Genomic DNA, 27,356 nt, shown 5'->3' with positions numbered 1-27,356 from the left:
TTCCTTAATAGTTAGAGGATCATTCAAATTATTTCATATTGAATGAGTTCTGGTAGTTTGTGCCTTTTGAGGAATTGGTTCATTTCAACTAAATTTCAAATTTATGTATAGAATTGTTCATAGCATTCCCTTATTATTGCTTTGATATCTGCAGGGTCTTTGGTTATAGCCTTTCTTTCATTGATGCCATTGGTAATTTATGTATTTGCTTTTTTGACAAAATTTTGCTGGAGGTTTGTCATTTTATTTTCTCTACTTTTTTTCTGTTTTCAGTTTCATCTTGCTTTGACTTTATTTTGCTCATTTTTTCTTAACTTTCTTGAGGTAGATCTTTGGATTGCTAATTTAAGACTTTTCCTTTTTTCTAACACAAGTATTTAGTACTGTAAATTTCCCTCTCACCACTGCTTTAGCTGGGCCATATGAATTTTGACATGTTATATTTTCATTTCCATTCAGTTTAGTGGTTTTTTTTTTTTTACTTGGAGACTTCCTTTTTGACTCAGAGCTAGGAAGTATCTTTAATTTCCAAATATTTGGAGATTTGCATTATTTTGCTATTTCTAGTCTGATTCAGTTCTGTGCAGAGAATGTTTTCTGTATGATTCCTTTAAATTTGTTATTTTGTTATATGGCTGAAGATAGGGTATATCGTGGTATATTGTATATTAGCCCTTGAAAAGAATGTATATTTTGCTGTTGTTGGGTGTTGTGTTCTATAAATCTGGACCATATCTTCTTTGATGGGATTATGTTCTTCTTTATCCTTGCTAATTTTTGTCTAGTTGGGTTATTGATTTTTGAGAGAGGCGGGTTGAAGCCTCCAACTACAATTGTATATTTGTTTCTCCTTTCAGTTTTGCTTCTTATATTTTCAGTTCCGTTGTTTGGTGTATACACATTCAGGGTTGCTGTGTCCTTCTCTATCCCTTGTTAATTTCTTTGCTCTGAAACCTACTTTCTCTCTTACTAATAAAGCCACTCCTACTTTATTTTGATTGTCATTTATATGGTATATCCTTTTTCATCCTTTTACATTCAACCTACCTATTTCATTGTATTTGAAGTGAGCTTCTTGTAGACAGCATATGGTTGGGTCATTTTTTGTTTTTACCCATTCTGTTGGTCTCTTTTAAATGGTGTATATAGACCATTTAAATTTTTTAATTGAAGTGTAATTGATATATAACATTACATTAGTTTCAGGTGTATAACTATTTACATTTAATGTAGGGTTTCAGACTGCCATTTTATTTTTTGTTCAATTTGTTCTTTTTTTTCTGATTTCTTATTCTGCCCTTTCTGTGGGTTACTTTTACCTTTTATGAAATTGTATTTTTATTCATCTGTAGCATTTTGTCTATCTTTCTATAACTTTCATAGTTGTTGCTATAAGTATTATATGGACATAATTTAATATAGTCAACTGATGCCATCAGTTTACCATTTTGAAGTGTAGAAACCTTATGCTTTTATATCTCTTTCCCATTTATAATGTAATTGTTTTAAGTGTGTATTTTTCTCTACATAAATGGATTACCAGATGGTATAATAATTTTTTCTTGAACTTTTAAACATAATTTAGAAAAAATTGAAGAAAAATCTTCCTTATTCACTCATTTTTTTGTACTTTATATTGTTTCCTCCAAATGTTTCAGTAATTCTTCTTTTATCATTTCTATTCTTTTTTAGGGAAATTCCTTTAGTCATTCTTTTGGGGCAGGTCTGCTAGCAACAGATTTTCTGAGTACCTTCATATGAGAATTTCATGATTTTCCCTTCATTTTTGAAGAGTATTTTAGATGGGTATAGAATTATGGGTTGGCAGTTTTTTTTCAGTACTTGAAAAATGTCATACCACTTGCTTCAGGATTTCATAATTTCTTTTGAAAAACCTGCTTTTATTATTGAGTTTGGCTTATTATTGAGTTTTTTGAATTTCACATATAAGTGATACCATGCAGTATTTATCTTTCTCACTTAGCATAATGTGCTCAAGGTATATTCATGTTGCCACATATGGCAGGATGTCCTTCTATCTCATGGCTGAATACCATCCCATTGTGTGTGTGTGTGTGTGTGTGTATATATATATATATATATACACACCACATCTTTTTTTATCCTTTCATCTGTTTGTGGGCCCTTGGGTTGTTTTCATATCTTGACTATTGTGGATAATGCTGCAGTAAACGTGGGAGGGCATATATCTCTTTGACATACTGTTTTCATTTCTTTTATTTAAATGCCCAGAAGTGAAATTACTGGATCATATGGTAGATCTATTTTTAATATTTTGAGGGAACTCCGTATTGTTTTTTCATAGTGGCTAAACCAATAAATGAATGTAGACTACAGTATTTTATTATACTCATTAAAAATCCTAAAAGACTAGAAATTATTCCAACCAGTAAAAAGAAATAATAATTATTTAACATGATGGAGGTGCTAATTGTTGCTACAGTGGCAATCATATTATGGTATATAAATGTATCAAACTGACATGTTGTATACCTTAATTTTATACAATATTTCATATTAAATATATCTTAATTTAAAAAAAAAAAACCTTCTGTTTTTCAAATCATTTTTCTTTCATGTCAGTAGTTCCTGTTTCTTGCTTCTTTCAAGATGTTTTTGTCTCCGTTTCAGAAGTTTGACTGTAGTGTGTCTTGGCATTAATTTATTTGGGTTTGTCCTGTTTATGATTCATTCAACTTCTTGAATCTGTAAGTTTGTGTTTTTTTCTAAATTTTGGTAATATTCAGCCATTATTTCTTTCAAGTACTATTATAACCCCTTCTTTTTTTTCCTCCTCTCCTTTTAGGACTCCCAAAGACAAGAATGTTAGCTCTTCTTTATACTTTTATAGATCCCTCAGCCTATGTTTGGTTTTTCTGGGTTTTTAAAATTTGATTTCTACCTATTTTTTAGATTGGGTCATTTCTATTGGTCTGTTTTCAAAGTTCCTGAATCTCTGTTTTTTATATACTACTGTTTAGTCCATCTGTTGAGTTTTTTATTGTATTTTTCAGTTCTGAAATTTCTGTTTGGTTCTTCTGTATGTCTTTTATTTCTCTGTTGAGGCTTTCTGCTTTTTTCCATTTGTCTCAAGTATGTTAATGATTGCTTAATGAAGCATTTTATCAATGTAGCTACTTTTTCCATCCTTGTCAGACAATTCTGACACTTATGTCATTTCAGTGTTGGTGTCTGCTAATTGTCTTTTCTCGTTTAAGTTGAGATTTTACTGGTTCTTGGTATGACAGAGAAAATAACTGGACCTTTTATTATGTCATAAAACTGGATCTTACTTAAATCTTTTATAGCAGGCCTCTTTTGACACATGTGCTGTTGGAAAATGAGGTGCCACACCTAATTTACTGTCAGTTGAGAGTGGGAGTTCAGTCTACCCACTAGGTTTCTGCCGATCCTGTCCTGGCTGGGAGGGTTAGGATTGGCAATTCACAGCCTCTCTCCGACTGGCCTCCACTGACACTACAGGGGTATCTCATTGTGGTATAATTCCCAACTCTCCACTAGACCTCCTTAGATACTACCCTAGTAGGGAGGGAGAGGGTTTTTCTTGTAACTGCTGGATGAAGATGGATGTCTGGTTTCCTTACCTGGTCTTTACCAACACTCCTGGGTTGAGGGGAAGACTGTTAACTCAGTCTTCTCTGGCACCACTCTGGCAATGCCTTGTTACAGCTAGGTGAGGGTAGCAGTCTGAACTCCCCACTTAGCCTTTAATGACAAGGGTGGAAGTGCACCACATTTTTCTGTACTGTTTGACTAGAATTGAGTGGTGTTTTAAAATTTTCTGTCTTTCCAGGGTACCCCTTTTTTGGTCCTTCGGCTAGTGAGAGCCAGATTTTCCTGGGAGATTTTTTTCTGGCAACATCCACTGGCATTTCCAGGTTGCTGGGTACTTTAGCACTCATTCTGGGATATATGAGACAAAAAGAAAGCCTATGGAACTCAGTGCCATGTTGTTCCTTAGGACTCAAGATTCCTAGCCAGTCTGTCTCCTCCTCACTTTTCAGAAACTATTTATGATTGTTTTACATATAATGTCCTGGGTCTTTAGCTTTACTTATTGTGAGGAATAGGGAACAGTATGTCTACTCCCATCTTCCTAGAAGTAGAAGTCCAAAGATTCAACTTTTTAAAGATTATTCTATCTGTCATTTGGCAAACATATATATGTGTTTCTGTTGTGTATGTGCCCAGAATTGAGATTGCTAAGTGATAAATAATGTGTACACATTCAGCTTTAGTTTATATTGCCAAAGCATTTTTCCAAAATGGTTGTACCAATTTGCACTCCCCTAGTAGCATATGGATGTTTCAGTTGTTCTCTCTCATCATCACTTGACAGTGTCTGTTTTTTTTTAAGTTGTTGTGACAGATATGTATTGGTAAGATTTAATAGTCTTCTTTTTAATATTTTATTTATTTATTTGAGAGAGAGAGCAAGAGGAAGAAACCGGCTCCCCGCTGAGCAGGGAGCCCGACATGGGGTTCAATCCCAGGACCTTGAGATCATGACCTGAGCCAAAGGCAGCCACTTAACTGACTGAGCCACCCAGGTGCCCCAAGACTTAATAGTTTTAGTCTGTACTTCTCTGATAACTAATTCTAAATGGTTTGTAGATTTAAATGTGGAAGCTAAAACAAAAGTTTAGAAGGAAACAGCAAAGAATATTTTCCTAATCTTGCATTAAGAAAACTCATAAGGGCACCTGGGTAGCTCAGTCAGTTAAGTGTCCGACTCTTGATTTTGGCTCAGTCATGATTTCAGGGTCATGAGATTGAGCCCTGCTTTGGGCTCCTTGCTCTGTGGAGCATCTGCTTGAGAATCTCTTTCTCTCTACCTCTGTCCCTTCCACCCTTGAATGCTTGCTGTCTCTCTCTCTAAAAAAGAGAAAGAAAGAAAACTTTCATAAATAGGACACACAAAGTACTAACCATAAAAGGAAATATAGATAAGTTGAACTTCATTAAAATTAACAATTTCTTGTCATCAAAGGAATTTCATATTAAAAATGAAAAGGCCAGGGGTACCTGGGTGACTCAGTTAAATGTCTCACTCTTGATTTCAGATCAGGTCATGATCTCAGGATCATGGAATTGAACCCTGAGTCAGGCTTCATGCTCAGTGTAGAATCTGCTTGTCCCTCTCCCTCTGCTCCTCCCCTCCGCTCTCTGTCTGTCTTACTTTCTCTTTCTCTCTCTCACTCTGTCTTGCTCTCTCCTCTCAAATAAATAAATAAATAATTTTTAAAAAGAATTACAATGTAAGCCACAAAGTAGGAGAATCTGTTTTCTCATTTTTAAAGATAATATGGAAAAACACAAAGACAATAAATGTTGTTATCTATAATTCAGTTGCCCAGATATAACTATGGTTAGAGTTTCTATGCTTATATAGACATACTTTTTTGAGGGGGGGTGAGTTTTCATTTTTTTATTGAAGTATAATTAACATACAGTATTTGATTAGTTTCAGGTATAGAATATAATTCAGTAATTTTATGCATTAGTCAGTGCTCATCAAAATAAGCATACTCTTGATCCCCTTCATCTGTTTCATCCCTCCCCCACCTAATTCCCCTTGGCAATAATCAGTTTGTTCTCTGTATTTGAGAATCTGGTTTTTTGTCTCTTTTTTGTTTGTTCATTTTTTTCTTAAATTCCACAAATATCATATGATGTGGTATCATGGTATTTGTCTTTCTCTTTCTAACTTACTTCACTTAGCAGGTCCATCCCAGGTCCATCCATGTTGTCTCAAGTGGCACGATCTTGTTTTTTTTATGGCTGAGTAATATTCCATTGTGTGTGTGTGGCACACACATACACCCATCTTCTTTATCCATTCATTTGTTAGTGGACACTTGGGTTGCTTCCATATCTTGGCTATTGTAAATAATACTGCTGTAAATAAACATAGGGGTGCATATATCTTTTTGCAATAGTGTTTTCATTTTCTTTGGGTAAATACCCAGTAGTGGAGTTATTAAGTCATATGGTAATTCTATTTTTAATTTTTTGAGGAGCCTCCATACTGTTTTCCACAGTGGCTATATCAATTTGCATCCCCACCAACAATGCATGAGGGTTCTTTTTTCTCTCCATCCTCACTAACACTTGTTATTTCTTGTGTTTTTGATTTTAGCCATTCTGACAGGTGTGAGATGATACCTCATTGTGGTTTTGATTTGCATTTCCTTGTTGGTTAATGATGTTGAGCATCTTTTCATGTGTTGGTCATATGTATGTCTTATTGGAAAAAGGTCTATTCAAATTTTCTGCCCTTTTATTAATAGAATTATTTGGGTTTTTTTTTTTTGATGTTGAGTTGTATAAGTTCTTCATATATTTTGGATCTTAACTCCTTATTGGATATGTCATATGCAAATATCTAGGAGAAGTTACTCTTAATACATAGATCCAAAAAAGACTCTTACTCAGAAAATACAAAGAATTCTTAAAAATAAGTAGGATAAACAGACATTCCCATAAAAAGATGAGAAAAGAACTTCAAAAGGACTTTACAGAAGACGGTATTCATATGGCCAATAAACATACAAAAAGGTGCTCATCTTTGTTAATCATCAGAGAAATGCAAGTTAAAAACGTTTTTGACAAAGGTGCAGAAGTGTTTCTGTGAAGGGAGGATAGTCTCTTCAACAAATGGAATTGAAACAATTGGATGTTCATAGACTGAAATGAACCTTGACCTAACCCTAACCCCCATTCAAAAATTGAGTCAAAATGGGTCATAAATCTGAATGTGAAACATTATACTTACTAAGAAAGCATAGAAGAAAATCTTCAGAAGCTAATTTAGGTAAAGAGTTTTTAGTCATGTCACCAAAGGGATAAAATCCATTAAAGAAAAAAGTCAATAATTGTACAATCAAAATTTAAAACTTTTGTCTATAAATGACCCTCTTAAGAAAAGGAAATACAAACCATAGGCTTGGAGAAAATATTTGCAAATAGCATATGTAATAAAGGACTCATGTTCAGAATATATAAAAATCCTTTAAATGTAACAATAAGAAAACAAATAACAATTTTCAGCTAGAAAATGGACCAAGGACTTAAACTGACATTTCATTTAAGAGGATCTATGCATGGCAAATAAGCACTTGAAAAGATGTTCATCACTAGACAACAGGGAAATGTAAACTGAAATCACAACTGGATAGAAGTTCACGTCTGTCAGAATGGCTAAAATAAAAGATAGTGATACTACCAAATGCTGGTAAGGACACAGAGAAACTGGATCTCTCCCACAGTGCTGGTGAGAATATAAAATGACACAGCTACTCTTCCTGGGAAACAACTGGGTGTTTTAAAAAAAAAAAAGAAAGAAGGAAAGAAACGAACATATTCTTACCATACAACCCTGCAGTCACAGTTTTGGAAATCTATGCCAGATAAATGAAAACTTATTTTCACATAGAAACCTATACACAGGTGTTTGTAGCAGCTTTATTTATAATAGTCAAAAACTGGAAATAATCCAAGTGTCTTAAAACATGTGAATGGATAAACAATTATATTGTAGCTATATATTGAAATAGTTCTCAGCAACAGAAAGGAATGAACTATTGATACTGATCCAGAGAACTTGGATGAATCTCAAGAGCATTATGGTGAGTGAAAAATTGCACTTTCAAAAGGTTACATACAATATAATTCTTTTCATATGGCATTCTTGATATGACACAATTATAGTTGCTATAAAATTAGCGGAGGTGGAGGAAGGTGTAAATACTGAGGGATAACACAAAAGAGGGTTTTTTTTGTGTGTGGTGATGGAATAGTTTTGTGCCCATGGTTGCATGAGTCTGCCTACATGATAAATTTCATAGAGTTATACACCAAACCAAAAAAGCACCTATAAAAACTGGTGAAGTTAAATAACCCTGAGTTCAAAGTATTGTACCAACATCAATTTCCTGGTTTTGACAATGTATTCTATTTATGTAAGTTAGTGCCATTAGGGAGAGCTGGATGAGGGGTATATTGGAACTCTCTATACTACTGTTATAAATTCTTGTGAATCTTAAGCTATTTTTTTTTAAAGTTTACAATAATGACAGGTAATACCATGAGTTATCAAGGATCTGGAACAGTTCGAACTCTCACACGCTGCTGGTGGGAAGGTAAATTGGAATAACCACTTTGGGGAACTACTTCTTCAGCTTTAACAATGCTATATACATACCCTATGACCCAGCAGTTCTACTCTTGGGTATATACCTAATAGAAATGCTTACATGTCTTTACCAAAACACATGCCCAGAGGGTTTATAGCAGCATTATTCAAATAGTTCATATTTTAATTGTGTTTGAGTGTATATTTTAATACTGATATTTAGTATTAGGAAAATCTAAAAAATTCTAATTAGCTTATCTCAGTATGGATTTATATATTCTGTATTGAATAATATTGGGGGTTAAATAGTTGTAAAATAATTCTTAGTACTTACTTACTTGACTTTGTTTCTTTATTTTTCTTTTGGGCACAAAATTAAACAGTTTTGCTTCCCACTTACGTGCTTTTAAAAACCAGAATATGGGGGCGCCTGGGTGGCTCAGTGGTTTAAGCCGCTGCCTTCGGCTCAGGTCGTGATCTCAGGGTCCTGGGATCGAGTCCCGCATCGGGCTCTCTGCTCGGCAGGGAGCCTGCTTCCCTCTCACTCTCTCTGCCTGCCTCTCTGCCTACTTGTGATCTCTCTCTGTCAAATAAATAAATAAAATCTTAAAAAAAAAATAAAAAAAATAAAAAAAAACCAGAATATGTCATTGATCACATCAATAACATGTAAATCAGTACCTCCATTATTATAAATCAGACTGCTTTTTAAAAAAAATTTATTTATTTATTTGACAGAGAGAGAGATCACAAGTAGGCAGAGCAGCAGGCAGAGAAAGAAGGGAAAGCAGGCTCCCTGCTGAGCAGAGAGCCCAGTGTGGGGCTCAGTCCCAGGACCCTGAGATCATGACCTGAGCCGAAGGCAGAAGCTTAACCCACTGAGCCACCCAGGTGCCCCTAGACTGCTTATTTTTGTATGTTTTCCTGTCTTATAGTTGCACTCCTTTAGGGCAATGAGTGGGTATTTTTTTCATCGTTTATATTCGCAGTCTAATTTAGTACTTGGGATGTATAGCAATTTGATAAACATGCTTATTAAGCCCATTCAACTACCAAAGAATTTTGAAGTTCTCTACAGGGTTTCCTGGTGTGTGTGTGTGTGTGTGTGTGTTTAACCTACATAGTTTATGCCATTCTGTATGCTTGATCCTTTTACTGGTGTGGAATAGATATAAATAACTGGAATAATTTTGGTGCCCCAGTTGTCCATAATCCCTTAAATACGTCCATTAATTAAACAAAGCACAGTTTGTTCTCTGTAGTAATACAGAGAAATATAAAGAAAATAAGTATCATAATTTCATTGACCAAAGAGAACTGTTAACATTGTGTGTATGTATATATTTTGTTTTTTAGTGCAGTTGCAATTATACTTAATAATGTTCTATATCCTGCTTTTTTCACATAATATTGTAGGTTTTTATTGGTAATGTAACTCATTGAATAGGCAGAGTGTAATCTAGTCCTTTGTGTTGTACATATTATTTTCAACCTTATGATCTTATCAATAACTGTGAATGAATATATTTTCTTGCATTTCTATTAATTTCTGTAGCCTATATTCTTAGATATGTGGTAACTCCAAATAAATATAAAACATGAATTTAGCACCTGTGTTTATTTTCTGCAGGATTTTACTTAATTGTAAGCTCTCTCCTATTATTTAAATTTTGAGCTTTGCATTTTAGTGTATAATACTATATAGTTGTCGGTATGGCATTGTAGTTATTTATTTCCCTTCATGAAATTACAGAAAGTAAGGCTTGGTGTATAAAGGCATTTTGAGAGTGTGCTATATTCCAGGGGTTTTCTCACTCCTAAGTTGGCCAACAGTAAACAAATTATATAGTCATCCAGTGGAATATTATTTAGCTACCAAGCATGGTGTTTACCAAGAAATTTGAGGAAATGCTCATAATATAAACTATATACACAGATATCATATCTATGGAAAACCAAAAATATATACACTTAGAAAAAAAAAACCTTGGGAAATATACCATAACTTGAAAGGAGTTTGTTTCTGGGGAATGGCACTGAGTAGGTTTTTCTCTTTAGATTTGTTTATATTTTTAAAGAATGTTACATAAAATCTTTCTAAATTGGTTTTATTTATATTGAAGTAATATATTAACATATTTTTAAAAAACAGTTCTATAAGGCTTGAGATCAAAACCAGTCCCTTGACGAACCCCTTCCTACACATGGTACATATGATTTGCTCTAGGTAACAGGTTTCAGCTCTTGGCAATTCTGGTATTTACTTTCATATATCCTTTCTAAAATCTAAGATGGGAATTTACCTACATGCACATGCATGCTTTTCCTTATTTATTTTCCCAAAATATTTTTTGTAATATTTGCAGTTTTATAATACTTGGAATATTATAATTATTTGTAATGTTGTAATATTTGGAGTGTTTGCTTTATTGTGATTATGTAAATATTCACACACAAGCCATTTACAATACTATGATTACTTTTCCCTTTTTCATGCACATGTTCATTTTCATTCAATTAATGGTTTCTGTTTTAACATTTGCTTAGTTTTCTGTGAACTGTCAACTAATTCATTCCCACATTCTCAGAAATTTAAATTCTTGTGTTACAGCACAGCATGTAATCTATTAGTTTCTTTCTTTTTTTAAATTTATTGTTTAGGTTTTTATTTAAATTCTAGTTATTTAACATTTAGTGTAATTTAGGTTTCAGGAGTAGAAATTAGTAATTCATCACGTACATATAACACCCAGTGCTCATCACAAGTGCCCTCCTTTATACCCACGTCCCCTCCAGCTGCCCTTACTTTGTTCTCTACAGTTTAGAGTCTCTTATGGTTTGCCTCCCTCTCCGTTTTCCCCCCCTTTCCCCTATGTTCATCTGTTTTGTTTCTTTAATTCCAAAAATGAGTGAAATCAAATGCTATTTGTCTTTCTCTGACTTAGCATAATACACTCTAATTCCATCCACATCATGGCAAAAGGCAAGATTTCATTCTTTTTGATGGCAGAATAATATTCCTGTGTGTGTGTGTGTGTGTGTGTGTGTGTGTGTGTGTGTGTGTGTACACACCACATCTTTTTTATCCATTCATTAGTCATGGGCTCTTTCCATATTTTTTAAAAAATATATATATTTTTATATATATTTATTTTTATTTATTTACAGTATAACAGTGTTCATTGTTTTGGCATCACACCCAGTGCTCCATGCAGTACGTGCCCTCCCTGTTACCCACCACCTGGTTCCTCAACCTCCCACCCCACCCCCCGCCACCCCTTCATAACCCTCTGGTTGTTTTTCAGAGTCCATAGTCTCTCATGGTTCATCTCCCCTTCCAGTTTCCCTCAACTCCCTCTCCTCTCCATCTCCCCATGTCCTCCATGTTATTTGTTATGCTCCACAAATAAGTGAGACCATATGATACTTGACTCTCTCTGCTTGACTTATTTCGCTCAGCATAATTTCTTCCAGTCCCGTCCATGTTGCTACAAAAGTTGGGTATTCGTCCTTTCTGATGGAGGCATAATACTCCATTGTGTATATGGACCACATCTTCCTTATCCATTCATCCGTTGAAGGGCATCTTGGTTCTTTCCACAGTTTGGCGACCGTAGCCATTGCTGCAATAAACATTGGGGTACAAATGGCCCTTCTTTTCACTACATCTGTATCTTTGGGGTAAATACCCAGCAGTGCAATTGCAGGGTCATAGGGAAGCTCTATTTTTAATTTCTTCAGGAATCTCCACACTGTTCTCCAAAGTGGCTGCACTAACTTGCATTCCCACCAACAGTGTAAGAGGGTTCCCCTTTCTCCACATCCTCTCCAACACATGTTGTTTCCTGTCTTGCTAATTTTGGCCATTCTAACTGGTGTTAGGTGGTATCTCAATGTGGTTTTAATTTGAATCTCCCTGATGGCTAGTGATGATGAACATTTTTTCATGTGTCTGATAGCCATTTGTATGTCTTCATTGGAGAAGTGTCTGTTCATATCTTCTGCGCATTTTTTGATGTGATTATCTGTTTTGTGTGTGTTGAGTTTGAGAAGTTCTTTATAGATCCTGGATATCAACCTTTTGTCTGTACTGTCATTTGCAAATATCTTCTCCCATTCCGTGGGTTGCCTCTTTGTTTTGTTGACTGTTTCCTTTGCTGTGCAGAAGCTTTTGATCTTGATGAAGTCCCAAAAGTTCTTTTTTTTTTAATTTTTGTTTATTTACAGTATAACAGTGTTCATTGTTTTGGCATCACACCCAGTGCTCCATGCAGTACGTGCCCTCCCAATTACCCACCACCTAGTTCCTCAACCTCCCACCCCACCCCACCCCCGCCACCCCTTCATATTTTATTTATTTATTTGACAGACAGATCACAAGTAGGCAGAGAGACAGGCAGAGAGAGAGGAGGAAGCAGGCTCCCTGCTGAGCAGAGAGCCCCATGCGGGGCTCGATCCCAGGACCCTGGGATCATGACCTGAGCCAAAAGCAGAGGCTTAACCCACTGAGCCACCCAGGCGCCCCGGCTCTTTCCATATTTTGGCTGTTGTGGGCATTGTTGTTATAAACGTTAGGAGTGCATGTGCACCTTTGAATCAGTATTTTTATATCCTTTGGCTAAATAACTAGAAGTGTAATTGCTGGGTAGTTCTATTTTTTTTTTAAGATTTTATTTATTTATTTATTTGACAGCGAGAGAGAGAGATCACAGGTAGGCAGGCAGAGAGAGAGAGAGAGAGAGGGAAGCAGGCTCCCTGCAGAGCAGAGAGCCCGATGCGGGACTCGATCCCAGGACCCTGAGATCATGACCTGAGCCGAAGGCAGCGGCTTAACCCACTGAGCTCCGTACCAGCTTGCATTCCCACCAACAGTGTAAGAGGATTCCCCTTTCTCTGCATGCTTGCCAACACCTGTCATTTCCTGTGTTAATTTTAGTCATTCTGACCTGTGTGAGGTAGTATCTCATTGTGATTTTGATTTGTATTTCCCTGATGATGAGTGGTGTTGAACATCTTTTCATATGTCTATTAGCTATTTGTATGTCTTCTTTGGAAAAATGTCTTTTCATGTCCTCTGCCCATTTCTTAACTGGGTTATTTGTTTTTTGGGTATTGAGTTTGTTAAGTTCTTTATAGATTTTGGATACTAACCCTTTTATCAGTTATGTCATTTGCAAATATCTTTTCCCATTCTGTGGGCTGCCTTTTAGTTTTGTTGATTGTTTCTTTCACTGGGTAGAAGATTTTTACCTTGACGAAGTTCCAGTAGTTCATGTTTGCTTTTTCTCCCTTGCCTCAGGAGATGTATCTAGTAAGAAGTTGCTGTGGCTATTGTCAGAGGGGTTGCTGCCTGTGTTCTCCTCTAGGATTTTGATGGACTCATGTCTCACCTTTAGGTCTTTCATCCATTTTGAGTTGATTTTTGTGTATGTTGTAAGAAAATGGTCCAGTTTCATTCTTCTGCATGTGGCTGTCCAATTTCCCAACACCATTTGTTGAGGAGATTGCCTTTTTTCCATTGGGCATTCTTTTCCTGCTTTGTCAAAGATTAATTGACCATAGAGTTGAGGGTCCTTTTCTGGATTTTCTAGTCTGTTCCATTGATGAATGTGCTTGTTTATATGCCAGTACCATACTATCTTGATCCCTACAGCTTTGTCATATAGCTTGAAGTCTGGAATTATGATACCTCCAGCTTTACTTTTCATTTTCAAGATTGCCTGGCTATTCTTGGTGTTTTGTGGTTCCATACATATTTTAGGATTGTTCTAGCTCTGTGAAAAATACTTGTGGTATTTTGATATGATTGCATTAAATGTGTAGATTGGTTTTCATAGTTTAGACATTTTAATAATATTTGTTCTTCCTATCCATGAGTATGGAATGTTTATCCATTTCTTGTGTCCTCTTCAATTTCTTTAATAAGTGTTCTATAGTTCTTAGAGTACAGATCTTTTACCTCTTTGATTAGGTTTATTCCTAGATCTTACAGTTTTTGGTCTTTCTTTTTTTTTTTTTAACACATCCTTCCTGGAGCCCTCTTTCTTCTTGCTTCGATTTTAACTGCTTTAGTATCTTGCGTCTGTCTACCTTCTCTCCCTATGTTTATTACATATTCTCTCTGTATGTCATTACACTATATTACAATTGCCTTTCACTCACCCCTACTACAGTTAGGCCCTTGCACACTGTCCTTTATTTTGATGTATTTAGTTATTGCTCATAACAGTACTGAACACAGTATGAACTTTGGAGTTAAACATGGATTTTCTACATTTACTGATCTGTATGTACCTTGAATACTCTGTAAACATGTGCTTTCCATATATATCTTTATTCCTAAATCAGACTCTTGTTTTCCAGCAGTAGGATTCTTCCTGTACATGTAAATCATCAACCTGACTCCTTAGACATGTCTTGTTTTCTTCAGTAAGTGAGAAATGAATTTTTTGAACTCCTAATTGTTCAAAAAACCACCTTAGGACTAAAAAGTCATATCATAATTAAAATATCTATGAAGCACGTATTACTAAAGCATTTATGTATGTTTTTATTTTCAGAGGACGATTGTTTATCATTTCCACCAAAGCAGGATCTCTTGGAATTAATTTGGTAGCTGCTAATCGAGTGATTATATTTGATGCTTCTTGGAATCCATCTTATGACATCCAGAGTATATTCCGAGTGTATCGCTTTGGACAGACTAAACCTGTGTATGTATATAGGTTCTTAGCTCAGGTAGGTTTACGGTTTTTATATTCTTTTTTCATAGTAAAAGGTTGGGTGATATTGATAATGTTTTTAGAGTGCCAAACATGTATGCATTATAGAGAAGCAAATGAGTTTGAAAACATCAACCCTAATCCTATACATAAAGCAGCAGAGGTCAATTTTGGCTTCTTAGGATTTTCTGTTTTGTAGTTCATCCATGTCTATAATATCAGCTTTCTCAGATTGAGATGGATTTGCGTGGATAAACAGATTTAGAATTTTCTTGCTTGTTCAGGAAAGTTAAACATTTATAGTTCTTTTACTTAGCATACATAGAAAAGCAAATAAGTTAATCTAATTTGCTTATAGATATAAAGGTCAAATGATCATTGTCTTGAGTGACTACCAGATAATTCTCTTAATTTGAAGAACATGGGTAAGTAGGAAGAAAAAGTTAACTTATAATGACAAAAAAATCATTACAAAGAATATTTAATACCTTCTAGGAAAAGAATATTAAAGTCATTTCCTTTAAATATAAACTCAGATATTAAAAAACAAACTGAAATTTAAGAAAAATGAGTAAAATCAAAGAGGTGGATGCAGTATAAGGTAACACAGGTTTATAGAATCAAGTTGCCTTTTTACTGTTACACATGTTTTGGGAACAGATGCGATTCTCTCCGCCTGCCTCCAAATCTGGGCTTCTAAGCCAGAGACCGAGTTATATTGGTAGATCAATCCTCACTCTTTTGATCTTCTGTGGTACTTAATATAATTGGCAAACTGCAGTGTAACCCCTTTCCTGTCATTTAAATTAAAAGCTCTTTTACATTCTGGCTTAAAATGACATATATGTAGTTGATAAGGCATTTTATCTGTTAATTTTCTATCCTGAAATGATAGAAAGTAAGACTTGATAGAAAGGCTTTTTATAGTAATTATTGAGCACTTATATTCCACTGAGAAGGAACTAAACTGCTTCCTTGAATTACTATTTTTATAACCCTCTAAAATGTTATTTCATGTACCTCTTTATTTCTGTTCACCTTGGTATCTAACTACTCTTCTACTTCCACTAAGTACAGAAATATGTAAAGCAAAACGTGAATGTATATTGGTCAGATAATACAGGATGATTATCAGTAATGTACTTTTTTCTCAAGGTAAACTATGGTGAACAGATGAAATCTCTCATGAATTAAGCAGCATTGCTTTTAAAACTTGCTCTATGGGAGTATATCACTATGAAACTTTGCTATTTATATATTATTTCTTCTTTTTACAAAGGGAACCATGGAAGATAAGATTTATGATCGGCAAGTAACTAAGCAGTCACTGTCTTTTCGAGTTGTTGATCAGCAGCAGGTTGAGCGTCATTTTACCATGAATGAGCTTACTGAACTTTATACTTTTGAGCCAGACTTACTAGATGACCCTAATTCAGAAAAAAAGAAGAAGAGGGATACTCCCATGCTGCCAAAGGTAAACATCTTTAGATTATTACCTTTCAAAAAAAAAAAAAAAAAACCTACCGTGGACCAAAGGTACTTTACTATTATGGTGAAAGTTAGTCATTTAACTAAGGCTGTATTTCAGAATGTTCCAAAAAGAATAAAATCGTATTTCAGTAAGAGGGTGCTTAGTCAGTTCTCCACATAAAACTGCAAAAAGATACTGTAATCTGAAATGTGTATTTTATGCCAAGTAAAAATTTCAGCCCTGTGGGAAAAAGTTGCTTTGCAGAAACCGTAAAGGAAATAGTATGTTTCTCTTTTAATCTTCAGTAAAGGGCATATATAATTTTAATATTTCTATATGAAATTGAAATATCTCTTCCTTAACATTCTTTGCTGTCATATAGCAGTTAGGAATCATCAAATAAAAGTGTCTCTTGATATTTTTCACTGTCACAAAGCGAGTAAGACTTTCACACTTGGAAAAGGATGCTTTTAGAGGTAATCGTGTCAAGCCCTTATATTTTATATAAGTGGGGAAATCTAGGGTCAGAGATATTCAGTGACTTGCCCATGGTTTCCAGCTAGGAGTAGTATCTACATCTGTCTTCTGGTCCATTGTTCTTAGATTTTAAAAAAGACATTGTTTAGATTAGTATAGAAATTTATTATGATGATAGATATCATTTTGACCCTTTCGAACATAAGAGAAAGCCACATGTTCTCTGGTCTAAAATAATGATCTAAATATGTTCAAACATATTCTAGTTAATCTAAAAAGCCGTTTTAGGGAGAATTGTTGAGGGGTTGCTTTTCCTGTTGTCTTGGCTTCAAATTCAAGCACTTAATGTTCCATGTAGCTGTTAAGAGACTTGAAAGAGCAGCTACCCAGTTATGGTATCACTCTACCAAAGTAACTTTAGTCATTTTGTTTAAAAAAGAAAAACAAAACAAAACAAAAACCCAAACCTCCTAAGTATCTCAGTTCTTCATATGGTTAGACACAATTAAAGCAACAAAAGGTAGGAGTAATAAATAACTATCTAATGGCAACATGAATCAGTGATTTCTCCAGTTAACTTTTAATATACATGTCAATTCAAGTAAAATGAACATTAAACATTTGGAAGTTTTTAAAAAATGTCTTTTGTCTATATAAAAAATATTTTGTTTTTCTAATCAGTGAGCTATTCCATTTAAAGTTTACTGATACGCAAATAATGAATCATGGAACACTAAAAAAATAATAATAAAAAAATAAAGTTTACTGATAGACCATCTAGGAAAAAAGACTTTTTGTGACAGTCTCTATCAGATCCCTTTGCTAATGGCTTAGGGCCACATGGGGGTTTAAATCTGTTTTTATGTTATATTTAAAACACTTTAAAGAATATAATTTCATTTTAATGTTATGAAATATTAAACTGATAGTGAATTGACTTTCCTAATTATGTTATTATAGAATGTGAATAGGATCTTGAATAGTCTTTGGAAATTTTTCTGTGTGTAAATTTGTATTCCTTTAAAAACAAACACAAATGGAATTGTATCATATATATTTTCTGTGACTTGTTCTTTTTACCTAGGTGTTTCTTGAACATCTTTCCATATTGGCACATATACTTCTACTTTTTTATAAAACAGCTACATAGTGTTCACTTGCCTTGATTTAATTCTTATATTCCCAACAGCTTTCTTAACCCACTGAGCCACCCAGGCGCCCCCCAACAGCTTTCTTACTAGTTACTTAATTCTGTATGGCAAGAAGTATTCTTTAAAGGACGTGGACATTAAAAATAGTGAAATTTCCCTTTTCAGTTTGAGAATGATTTTTATCTAATTAGCATCTTTCCTAAAATTATACTTAACTTTAAGCTTCAGTTTTTGTAAGAAATACATCATGCTTAGTAATATTTCTGATAGGAAGCAAACATTCAGGAGGCAGTTACTTTGAAGTTGCTCACTATATGGTAAATTTCTGATTTTAGGAATATTTGTTTACATTGATAAACATTTATTGATTATTTGCTGACTTTGAGGTACACTGTGAGGGTATACTAAGAACAACAAGGCATTGTCTGTGCTTTAAAGAAGATTTTAAAAATCCAGCAGGAAAATATGCTATTTAATTGTTATAGGATGTCTGTAAAGAAACCATCTGTTTTATAACTTGGTACTGAGTTGTTAAAGGTGTCGTGCTTTTTCATTTATAGACTTTACTTACTGTGTTTTGCTTTTGGTGCTATAACCGTTTGCCCAAGAACAAAAGACAAAGGAGGACTGAATGATACATTAACAGAGAATGCTTCAACTCTCCCACAGCTCTTCCCAAAAAGATAATAATAGTTAAACTTTTACTGATTTCTTACTGTTTCATATTGTATGCAAAACAGTTTGTTCAGATTATCTTCCTTAATCTAGTGGCATCTGAAAAGCTGACAATGCTGTTTTCATTTTCAAGATGAGGAAATTAAGGTTTGAAGAGGTTATGTAACTTACCCAAGTTTACCCACCTAATTAGTGGTGAAGCTGGCCTTCAAACCAAGTCTGCCCAACTTGAAAGCATGTACTCTTAATCATTATATACTTTATTGTTCCCCAAGTAGAGATTAGACAGTTAAGTCCAAGTAGAAGAAATAAAGCAGAGGACCTAGGATCCTAGAGTTGAATGACATTTAGAATGCTTTATTTTAAATAAAGCTGGATTTTAAAATATAGAATTCTTTCACAGTTAATACCATTGTGTGGTGTAACTGTTGAGATTGTATAATATAGCCAGTTTAGCTCATAGCTTATGAAATGGTAAATTTCTCAAATTTATAGAAAGCTTTCATTTTACAAAGGACTTATACATATTTATTATCTTAGGAAATTGAAGTTTAGTTTGTGACTACCCAAGAGTACATTACCAATAAGTGTTAGAGCTAGAACTTGAACTTAACAGTTTTCAAACTGTATTCCAAGGAACCTCCAGTAGATTAGCAGAGGTGCTCCAGGGCTACTGTGTGGCTAAGTGAGTAGTGGAAGGCCAGACAGGCAGCACTGCAAACCCCGCATCCCATTTCAATCAGAGTCCCTCTCTTTTATCTCTTTTTATGCATTGGGCTGCAACATACGATTTAATTTAAACAGAGGATGTTAGTTCTTTTTTTTTTTTTTCTCTTAGTGTCTCCTTTTTATTCCCATAACTTATAGTGCTTTTTATTATTTTTTAAAGATTTTACTTATTTATTTGACACACACGCACAGAGATAACAAGTAGGCAGAGAGGTAGGCAGGGCGGGGGAAGCAGGCTCCCTGCTGAGCAGAGAGCCCAATGCCGGGCTCGGTCCCAGGATGCTGAGATCATGACCTGAGCCGAAGGCAGAGGCTTAACCCACTGAGCCACCCAGGTGCCTCTATTAGTGCTTTTTAAAAAAGGGTTTTAAAACAGGGTGCTAGGAACGCCAGGGTGGCTCAGGTCATGACCCCAGGGTCCTGGATTCAAGTTCCACATCAGGCTCCTTGCTCAGCGGGGAGCCTGCTTCTCCTGCCTGCTGCTCTCCCTGCTTGTGCACGCACGCGCGCTCTCTCTCTCTCTCTCTGCCTCTCTCTCATAAATAAATATATCTTTTAAAAATTTAAAAAGCAGTATACCATACTACAGTGCCTTTCTGACTATCACAGTAACTAAGAACTGTCAGGGATCTAAAAGGAAATAAAATAGGGTATTGTATGAGATTTACCTGAAGGAGGTGATTGTGTATTTGGGGAGAGAAAGGTAGCATTATTTCAAGAAAAAGAATGAAGTGTGGATGTGACTGGTACTGAATGTGTTGACCAAATAGTATATGGTTAAAAAAATGGAGAATGGAGCATTCAGGTACAGTTTGGGTGGAAAAAAAATCAGACTGGCTAATAAAAGGTGGTTAGTATTTGATTGGATCAGGAAATAATGAGGTTTGGGGCTCCTGGGTGGCTCAGTGGGTTAAAGCGTCTGCCTTTGGCTCAGGTCATGATCCCAGGGTCCTGGGATCAAACCGCACGTTGGGCTCTCCGCTCAGCGGGGAGCCTGCTTCTCCCTCTGCCTGCCTCTCTGCCTACTTGTGATCTCTGTCTGTCAAATAAATAAATAAAATCTTCAAAAAAAAATGAAATAATGAGGTTTGGATGCAGCGTGAAACAGTTTGGGCAAAGGGAAAGATAATGATTTAGGTATCTGACTCAAGGTATGATGAAGATATTGGCCAGGTAAAGAGTTGAAATTGGGTGGGTGAGGTTTGGGTTAGGTGGAGCCAGCTTATGGAGAGCCATGAAAGGTAAATGGAGGCATTTGGATTTTAAATAATATTCATTATAAGTTTATGAATGGGCCTGTTATATGATGAATGTAGGCTTTTGGAAAATTAGCCTGGTAGTAAAATGTGGGATAAGGACCTATAATAATAGGGTGCTGGTCATGGAGTGAATCAAACACTTCAAGAAAATAAATGAGAGAACTCAATAACTGATGCTAAACTGTAGCTTTCAATAGGTAGGCAGTGAAAAATTTACCTAAATAATGAAGCTTATTCATTCATTGATTAAAAACTTTTCAGATACCTGCAAACTACTGTTCATGCTGTTACTAAGGATACATTGGTAAATAAGACTAGGTTCCGGCCCCTAAGGGGTCCAATCAGTGTACTTATTATAAGCAAGTAGATGTAATAAAAGTTATGGATCCTATAATATAAATCTGTGTAGACATCAAGGAAGGAATAGTCAGTTCTTGGAAAAGTTGGAGATGGGGAGTTGACCTTAGGAGGACTTGAACTGATTGAAAATAGAAATGGGTAGCAATTTGCATTGCTATGAGGGCAAAAGGTGAAGGCCCTTCAAGAGGAAGAGCAAGATAACAAATGACATGGAGGACATTGGGAGATAGAGAGGAGAAGGAAGTTGAGGGAAATTGGAAGGGGAGGCGAACCATAAGAGACTGTGGACTCTGAAAAACAACCTGAGGGTTTTGAAGGCGGGGGTGGGAGGTTGGGGGAACCAGGTGGTGGGTAATAGGGAGGGCACTATTGCATGGAGCACTGGGTGTTGTGCAAAAACAATGAATACTGTTACGCTGAAAAAATAAATAAAAATTTAAAAAAAAAGAGGAAGAGTAAGATAAAAAAACATGCGCATCAAACAGCAAGGCAAGTTTTAGGAGCCTTTAGTTTAAAAATAATAGAGTAAAAGGAGAGTAAGGGAGAGTAGGCATGGGGAAGAGATAAGAGAAAAGACTGGAGAGACACAAGAATCAGATCATAGAAGTTAGAGTTCGGACATTGTGTTACAGGCTGTTGGATCGATTGTAATGATTTTAAGAAAACCGCCAACATCAAGTTTTTATTTTAGAAAAATCACTTTGGGTATCAGTGTTTAGGATGGATTGGAGAAAGGAAAATAGATGCAAAGATACCTGTTAGGATGCTATTTTTTTTTCAGTTTATTCAGGTAACTCTTTAATTCTAAAGCAATAATATAGGATGCTATTTTTAATAGCATTTTGGAGTCCAGATGAGAGAGGTATTGCAGGCCTGAGGTAAGGTGGTAGCAATGGGGATAGAGAAGTACCAAGCACAGTGTAGATACTCAGTAAATGTTAACTTTGTTCCCTAGGCTTATATTTAGAATTTCATTTAACTTTACACACTACTGTTTGGTTTTGATTTCCTTGAATAAGAATTTGAAAATTGGTCCTCTCTGAAATAGGTACAAGGTGGTGTTTTTGAAATTCATCGTGCAGGATTTCTTAGTATTTGAGCCTGCTCTTATTAAAGACATTTCAGAGTTGGTTCCTGTTACTATAGTACAATTACAGATACCTTCCTTTTTTATACATCATGTTCAAGATGAAGGACTGCTAAAAATGATATATTTTCATTTCCCCTTCAGATTGCTTTTATCTAAATAATTAAATTGCATGCCTTTTTGAGTTAATTTTTATTGCCTTTTGATATTTCCTGAAGTGTTTATTTTCAACTTACTTGATAATGTGATTATTGTATCTTTTTCTGCCTTATCACATCCTCTTTAATTACTGTGTAATTCCTCCTCCTGTATTTCTGTTCTCGTTTACCTTCTTTTACTTCCCTACTTTCTTTTTTTAAAATTTTTTAAAATTAGATTTACTATCTCAGACTTAATTTATTAACTACTTGACTGTTTTTCTTGTCTTTTTATCTTTGCAGCTCTTTAAAGGCAAGAACTATATCCTTTGCTTCTTTTCTTTTCATCCATAGTGGATAATATAATGCTGGCACTTTTATATGGCCTTTCTTGAAATTTGAGTTGTCTTTATAGTGATATTTAACTAGACTTTTTATTGTTTCTTAATGATCCATATATCATTGAAAGGCAGTGTCAGACTTATTATTGCAAGTAGTAAAATTGAAATGAAGAGTGATTTGTCTGTCACAGCAGGTGTGTGAAAGGAAGAGAATTGGAGCTTTTAATTCATGTCTTCAGTTCTGTACTGAATTAACTATCTTAGTCAGCTCTGTTCTCCACCCCACCTCATAAGTTATATTTTGTTAAATCCCCTCATTGGTTTCTTGCTGTTGTTGGTACTGCCTTTCTTTTTTTGAAATGTAACAGTCTTGTTGTCCTTTGAACCCATTATTTAAATATATTGATTTTAGGGTCTTCTGGAATCATGTCCAGAAAGTGTTGGTGCAGCTCTTTAGTTGTTCGTGGTAATAATGTTTTCAGCCACTTTGAAACTTCCAGCATGATCTAAACTTACAGTTTAACATAAGTTTCTAGTGATAAAGATTTGTTGACTGATTCTTAACTGTTTATTTTTTAACTGTTAAAGTAATAACTTTTTTCTGTTAATGTTTATGTAGACTTTATTAGGCAGAGTATGTTTTCTGATAGTAAACTTATGAATAATGAATCATTGAACACTACAACAAAATTTATGATATACTATATGCTAGCTAACTGAACATAATAAAAAACTTAGGAATTACACAGATACCAGAGATGAAAATCTTGGTCGGGGTCATGTTTCATAATATGCTTAAGTGAGTATACAGCCTAAGCTCTGTACCTTTATTAAAAGAAGTCAGTAAACCTGGTATAAAAGGGTTTTTTTTTTTTTCCCTTTTTATTTATTTTTTTTTCAGCGTAACAGTATTCATTCTTTTTGCACAACACCCAGTGCTCCATGCAAAACGTGCCCTCCCCATCACCCACCACCTGTTCCCCCAACCTCCCACCCCTGATCCTTCAAAACCCTCAGGTTGTTTTTCAGAGTCCATAGTCTCTTATGGTTCGCCTCCCCTCCCCAATGTCCATAGCCCACTCTCCGTCTCCCAATCCCACCTCCCCCCAGCAACCCCCAGTTTGTTTTGTGAGATTAAGAGTCATTTATGGTTTGTCTCCCTCCCAATCCCATCTTGTTTCATTTATTCTTCTCCTATCCCCCTACCCCCCCATGTTGCTTCTCCATGTCCTCATATCAGGGAGATCATATGATAGTTGTCTTTCTCCGATTGACTTATTTCACTAAGCATGATACGCTCTAGTTCCATCCACGTCGTCGCAAATGGCAAGATTTCATTTCTTTTGATGGCTGCATAGTATTCCATTGTGTATATATACCACATCTTCTTGATCCATTCATCTGTTGATGGACATCTAGGTTCTTTCCATAGTCTGGCTATTGTAGACATTGCTGCTATAAACATTCGGGTACACGTGCCCCTTTGGATCACTATGTTTGTATCTTTAGGGTAAATACCCAGTAGTGCAATTGCTGGGTCATAGGGTAGTTCTATTTTCAACATTTTGAGGAACCTCCATGCTGTTTTCCAGAGTGGTTGGACCAGCTTGCATTCCCACCAACAGTGGAGGAGGGTTCCCCTTTCTCCACATCCTCTCCAGCATCTGTCATTTCCTGACTTGTTAATTTTAGCCATTCTGACTGGTGTGAGGTGATATCTCATTGTGGTTTTGATTTGTATTTCCCTGATGCCGAGTGACGTGGAGCACTTTTTCATGTGTCTGTTGGCCATCTGGATGTCTTTTTTGCAGAAATGTCTGTTCATGTCCTCTGCCCATTTCTTGATTGGATTGTTTGTTCTTTGGGTGTTGAGTTTGCTAAGTTCCTTATAGATTTTGGATACTAGCCCTTTATCTGATATGTCGTTTGCAAATATCTTCTCCCATTCTGTCAGCTGTCTTTTGGTTTTGTTAACTGTTTCCTTTGCTGTGCAAAAGCTTTTGATCTTGATGAAATCCCAATAGTTCATTTTCGCCCTTGCTTCCCTTGCCTTTGCCGTTGTTCCTAGGAAGATGTTGCTGCGGCTGAGGTCGAAGAGGTTGCTGCCTGCGTTCTCCTCAAGGATTTTGATGGATTCCTTTCTCACATTGAGGTCCTTCATCCATTTGGAGTCTATTTTCGTGTGTGGTGTAAGGAAGTGGTCCAATTTCATTTTTCTGCATGTGGCTGTCCAATTTTCCCAGCACCATTTATTGAAGAGGCTGTCTTTTTTCCATTGGACATTCTTTCCTGCTTTGTCGAAGATTAGTTGACCATAGAGTTGAGGGTCGATTTCTGGGCTCTCTATTCTGTTCCACTGGTCTATGTGTCTGTTTTTGTGCCAGTACCATGCTGTCTTGATGATGACAGCTTTGTAATAGAGCTTGAAGTCCGGAATTGTGATGCCACCAACTTTGGCTTTGTTCTTCAATATTCCTTTGGCTATTCGAGGTCTTTTCTGGTTCCATATAAATTTTAGGATTATTTGTTCCATTTCTTTGAAAAAAATGGATGGTATTTTGATAGGGATTGCATTAAATGTGTAGATTGCTTTAGGTAGCATAGACATTTTCACAATATTTATTCTTCCAATCCAGGAGCATGGAACATTTTTCCATTTTTTTGTGTCTTCCTCAATTTCTTTCATGAGTACTTTATAATTTTCTGTGTATAGATTCTTAGTCTCTTTGGTTAGGTTTATTCCTAGGTATCTTATAGTTTTGGGTACAATTGTGAATGGGATTGACTCCTTAATTTCTCTTTCTTCAGTCTTGTTTTGGTGTACAGAAATGCAACTGATTTCTGTGCATTGATTTTATATCCTGACACTTTACTGAATTCCTGTACAAGTTCTAGCAGTTTTGGAGTGGAGTCTTTTGGGTTTTCCACATATAGTATCATATCATCTGCGAAGAGTGATAGTTTGACTTCTTCTTTACCAATTTGGATGCCTTTAATTTCTTTTTGTTGTCTGATTGCTGAGGCTAGGACTTCTAATACTATGTTGAATAGCAGTGGTGATAATGGACATCCCTGCCGTGTTCCTGACCTTAATGGAAAAGCTTTCAGTTTTTCTCCATTGAGAATGATATTTGCGGTGGGTTTTTCATAGATGGCTTTGATAATATTGAGGTATGTGCCCTCTATCCCCACACTTTGAAGAGTTTTGATCAGGAAGGGATGCTGTACTTTGTCAAATGCTTTTTCAGCATCTATTGAGAGTATCATATGGTTCTTGTTCTTTCTTTTATTAATGTGTTCTATCACATTGATTGATTTGCGGATGTTGAACCAACCCTGCAGCCCTGGAATAAATCCCACTTGATCGTGGTGAATAATCCTTTTAATGTACTGTTGAATCCTATTGGCTAGTATTTTGGCGAGAATTTTTGCGTCTGTGTTCATCAAGGATATTGGTCTGTAGTTCTCTTTTTTGGTGGGATCCTTGTCTGGTTTTGGGATCAAGGTGATACTGGCCTCATAGAATGAGTTTGGAAGTTTTCCTTCCATTTCTATTTTTTGGAACAGTTTCAGGAGAATAGGAATGAGTTCTTCTTTAAATGTTTGGTAGAATTCCCCTGGGAAGCCGTCTGGCCCTGGGCTTTTGTTTGTTTGGAGATTTTTGATGACTGTTTCAATCTCCTTACTGGTTATGGGCCTGTTCAGGTCTTCCATTTCTTCCTGGTTCAGTTGTGGTAGTTTATATGTCTCTAGGAATGCATCCATTTCTTGCAGATTGTCAAATTTGTTGGCGTAGAGTTGCTCATAGTATGTTCTTATAATTGTCTGTATTTCTTTGGTGTTAGTTGTGATCTCTCCTCTTTCATTCATGATTTTATTGATTTGGGTCCTTTCTCTTTTCTTTTTGATGAGTCTGGCCAGGGGTTTATCAATCTTATTGATTCTTTCAAAGAACCAGCTCCTAGTTTCATTGATTTTTTTCTATTGTTTTTTTGGTTTCTATTTCATTGATTTCTGCTCTGATCTTTATGATTTCTCTTCTCCTGCTGGGTTTAGGGTTTCTTTCTTGTTCTTTCTCCAGCTCCTTTACGTGTAGGGTTAGGTTGTGTACTTGAGACCTTTCTTGTTTCTTGAGAAAGGCTTGTACCGCTATATATTTTCCTCTCAGGACTGCCTTTGCTGTGTCCCACAGATTTTGAACTGTTGTGTTTTCATTATCATTTGTTTCCATGAATTTTTTCAATTCTTCTTTAATTTCCTGGTTGACCCATTCATTCTTTAGAAGGATGCTGTTTAGTCTCCATGTATTTGGGTTCTTTCCAGCTTTCGTCTTGTGATTGAGTTCTAGCTTCAGAGCATTGTGGTCTGAAAATATGCAGGGAATAATCCTAATCTTTTGATACCGGTTGAGACCTGATTTGTGACGCAGGATGTGATCTATTCTGGAGAAGGTTCCATGTGCACTAGAGAAGAATGTGTATTCTGTTGCTTTGGGATGAAATGTTCTGAATATATCTGTGATGTCCATCTGGTCCAGTGTGTCATTTAAGGCCTTTATTTCCTTGTTGATCTTTTTCTTGGATGATCTGTCCATTTCAGTGAGGGGAGTGTTAAAGTCCCCTACTATTATTGTATTATTATTGATGTGTTTCTTTGATTTTGTTATTAATTGGTTGATATAGTTGGCTGCTCCCACGTTAGGGGCATAGATATTTAAAATTGTTAGATCTTGTTGTTGGACAGACCTAAAAGGGTTTTTTTTTGTACTTCC

General features: G+C 35.6%; 1 protein-coding gene across 5 annotated transcripts in view; it reads left to right on the top strand.

Annotated features, from left to right (window-relative positions):
* The window catches only part of ATRX (ATRX chromatin remodeler), a 296,636-nt gene that overhangs the window by 247,749 nt on the left and 21,531 nt on the right, over positions 1 to 27,356 (top strand). For all 5 annotated transcript variants that reach the window (XM_045994716.1, XM_045994715.1, XM_045994713.1 and 2 more), the window contains 2 exons: positions 14,737 to 14,914; positions 16,178 to 16,372. In XM_045994716.1, the coding sequence (XP_045850672.1) occupies positions 14,737 to 14,914; positions 16,178 to 16,372 (373 nt within the window). The remainder of the gene's footprint in view (positions 1 to 14,736; positions 14,915 to 16,177; positions 16,373 to 27,356) is intronic.

Source organism: Meles meles, chromosome X, assembly GCF_922984935.1.
Source record: "Meles meles chromosome X, mMelMel3.1 paternal haplotype, whole genome shotgun sequence".
NCBI classification, from domain to species: Eukaryota; Metazoa; Chordata; class Mammalia; order Carnivora; family Mustelidae; genus Meles; species Meles meles.
This window is presented reverse-complemented; position numbering and strand designations above follow the sequence as displayed.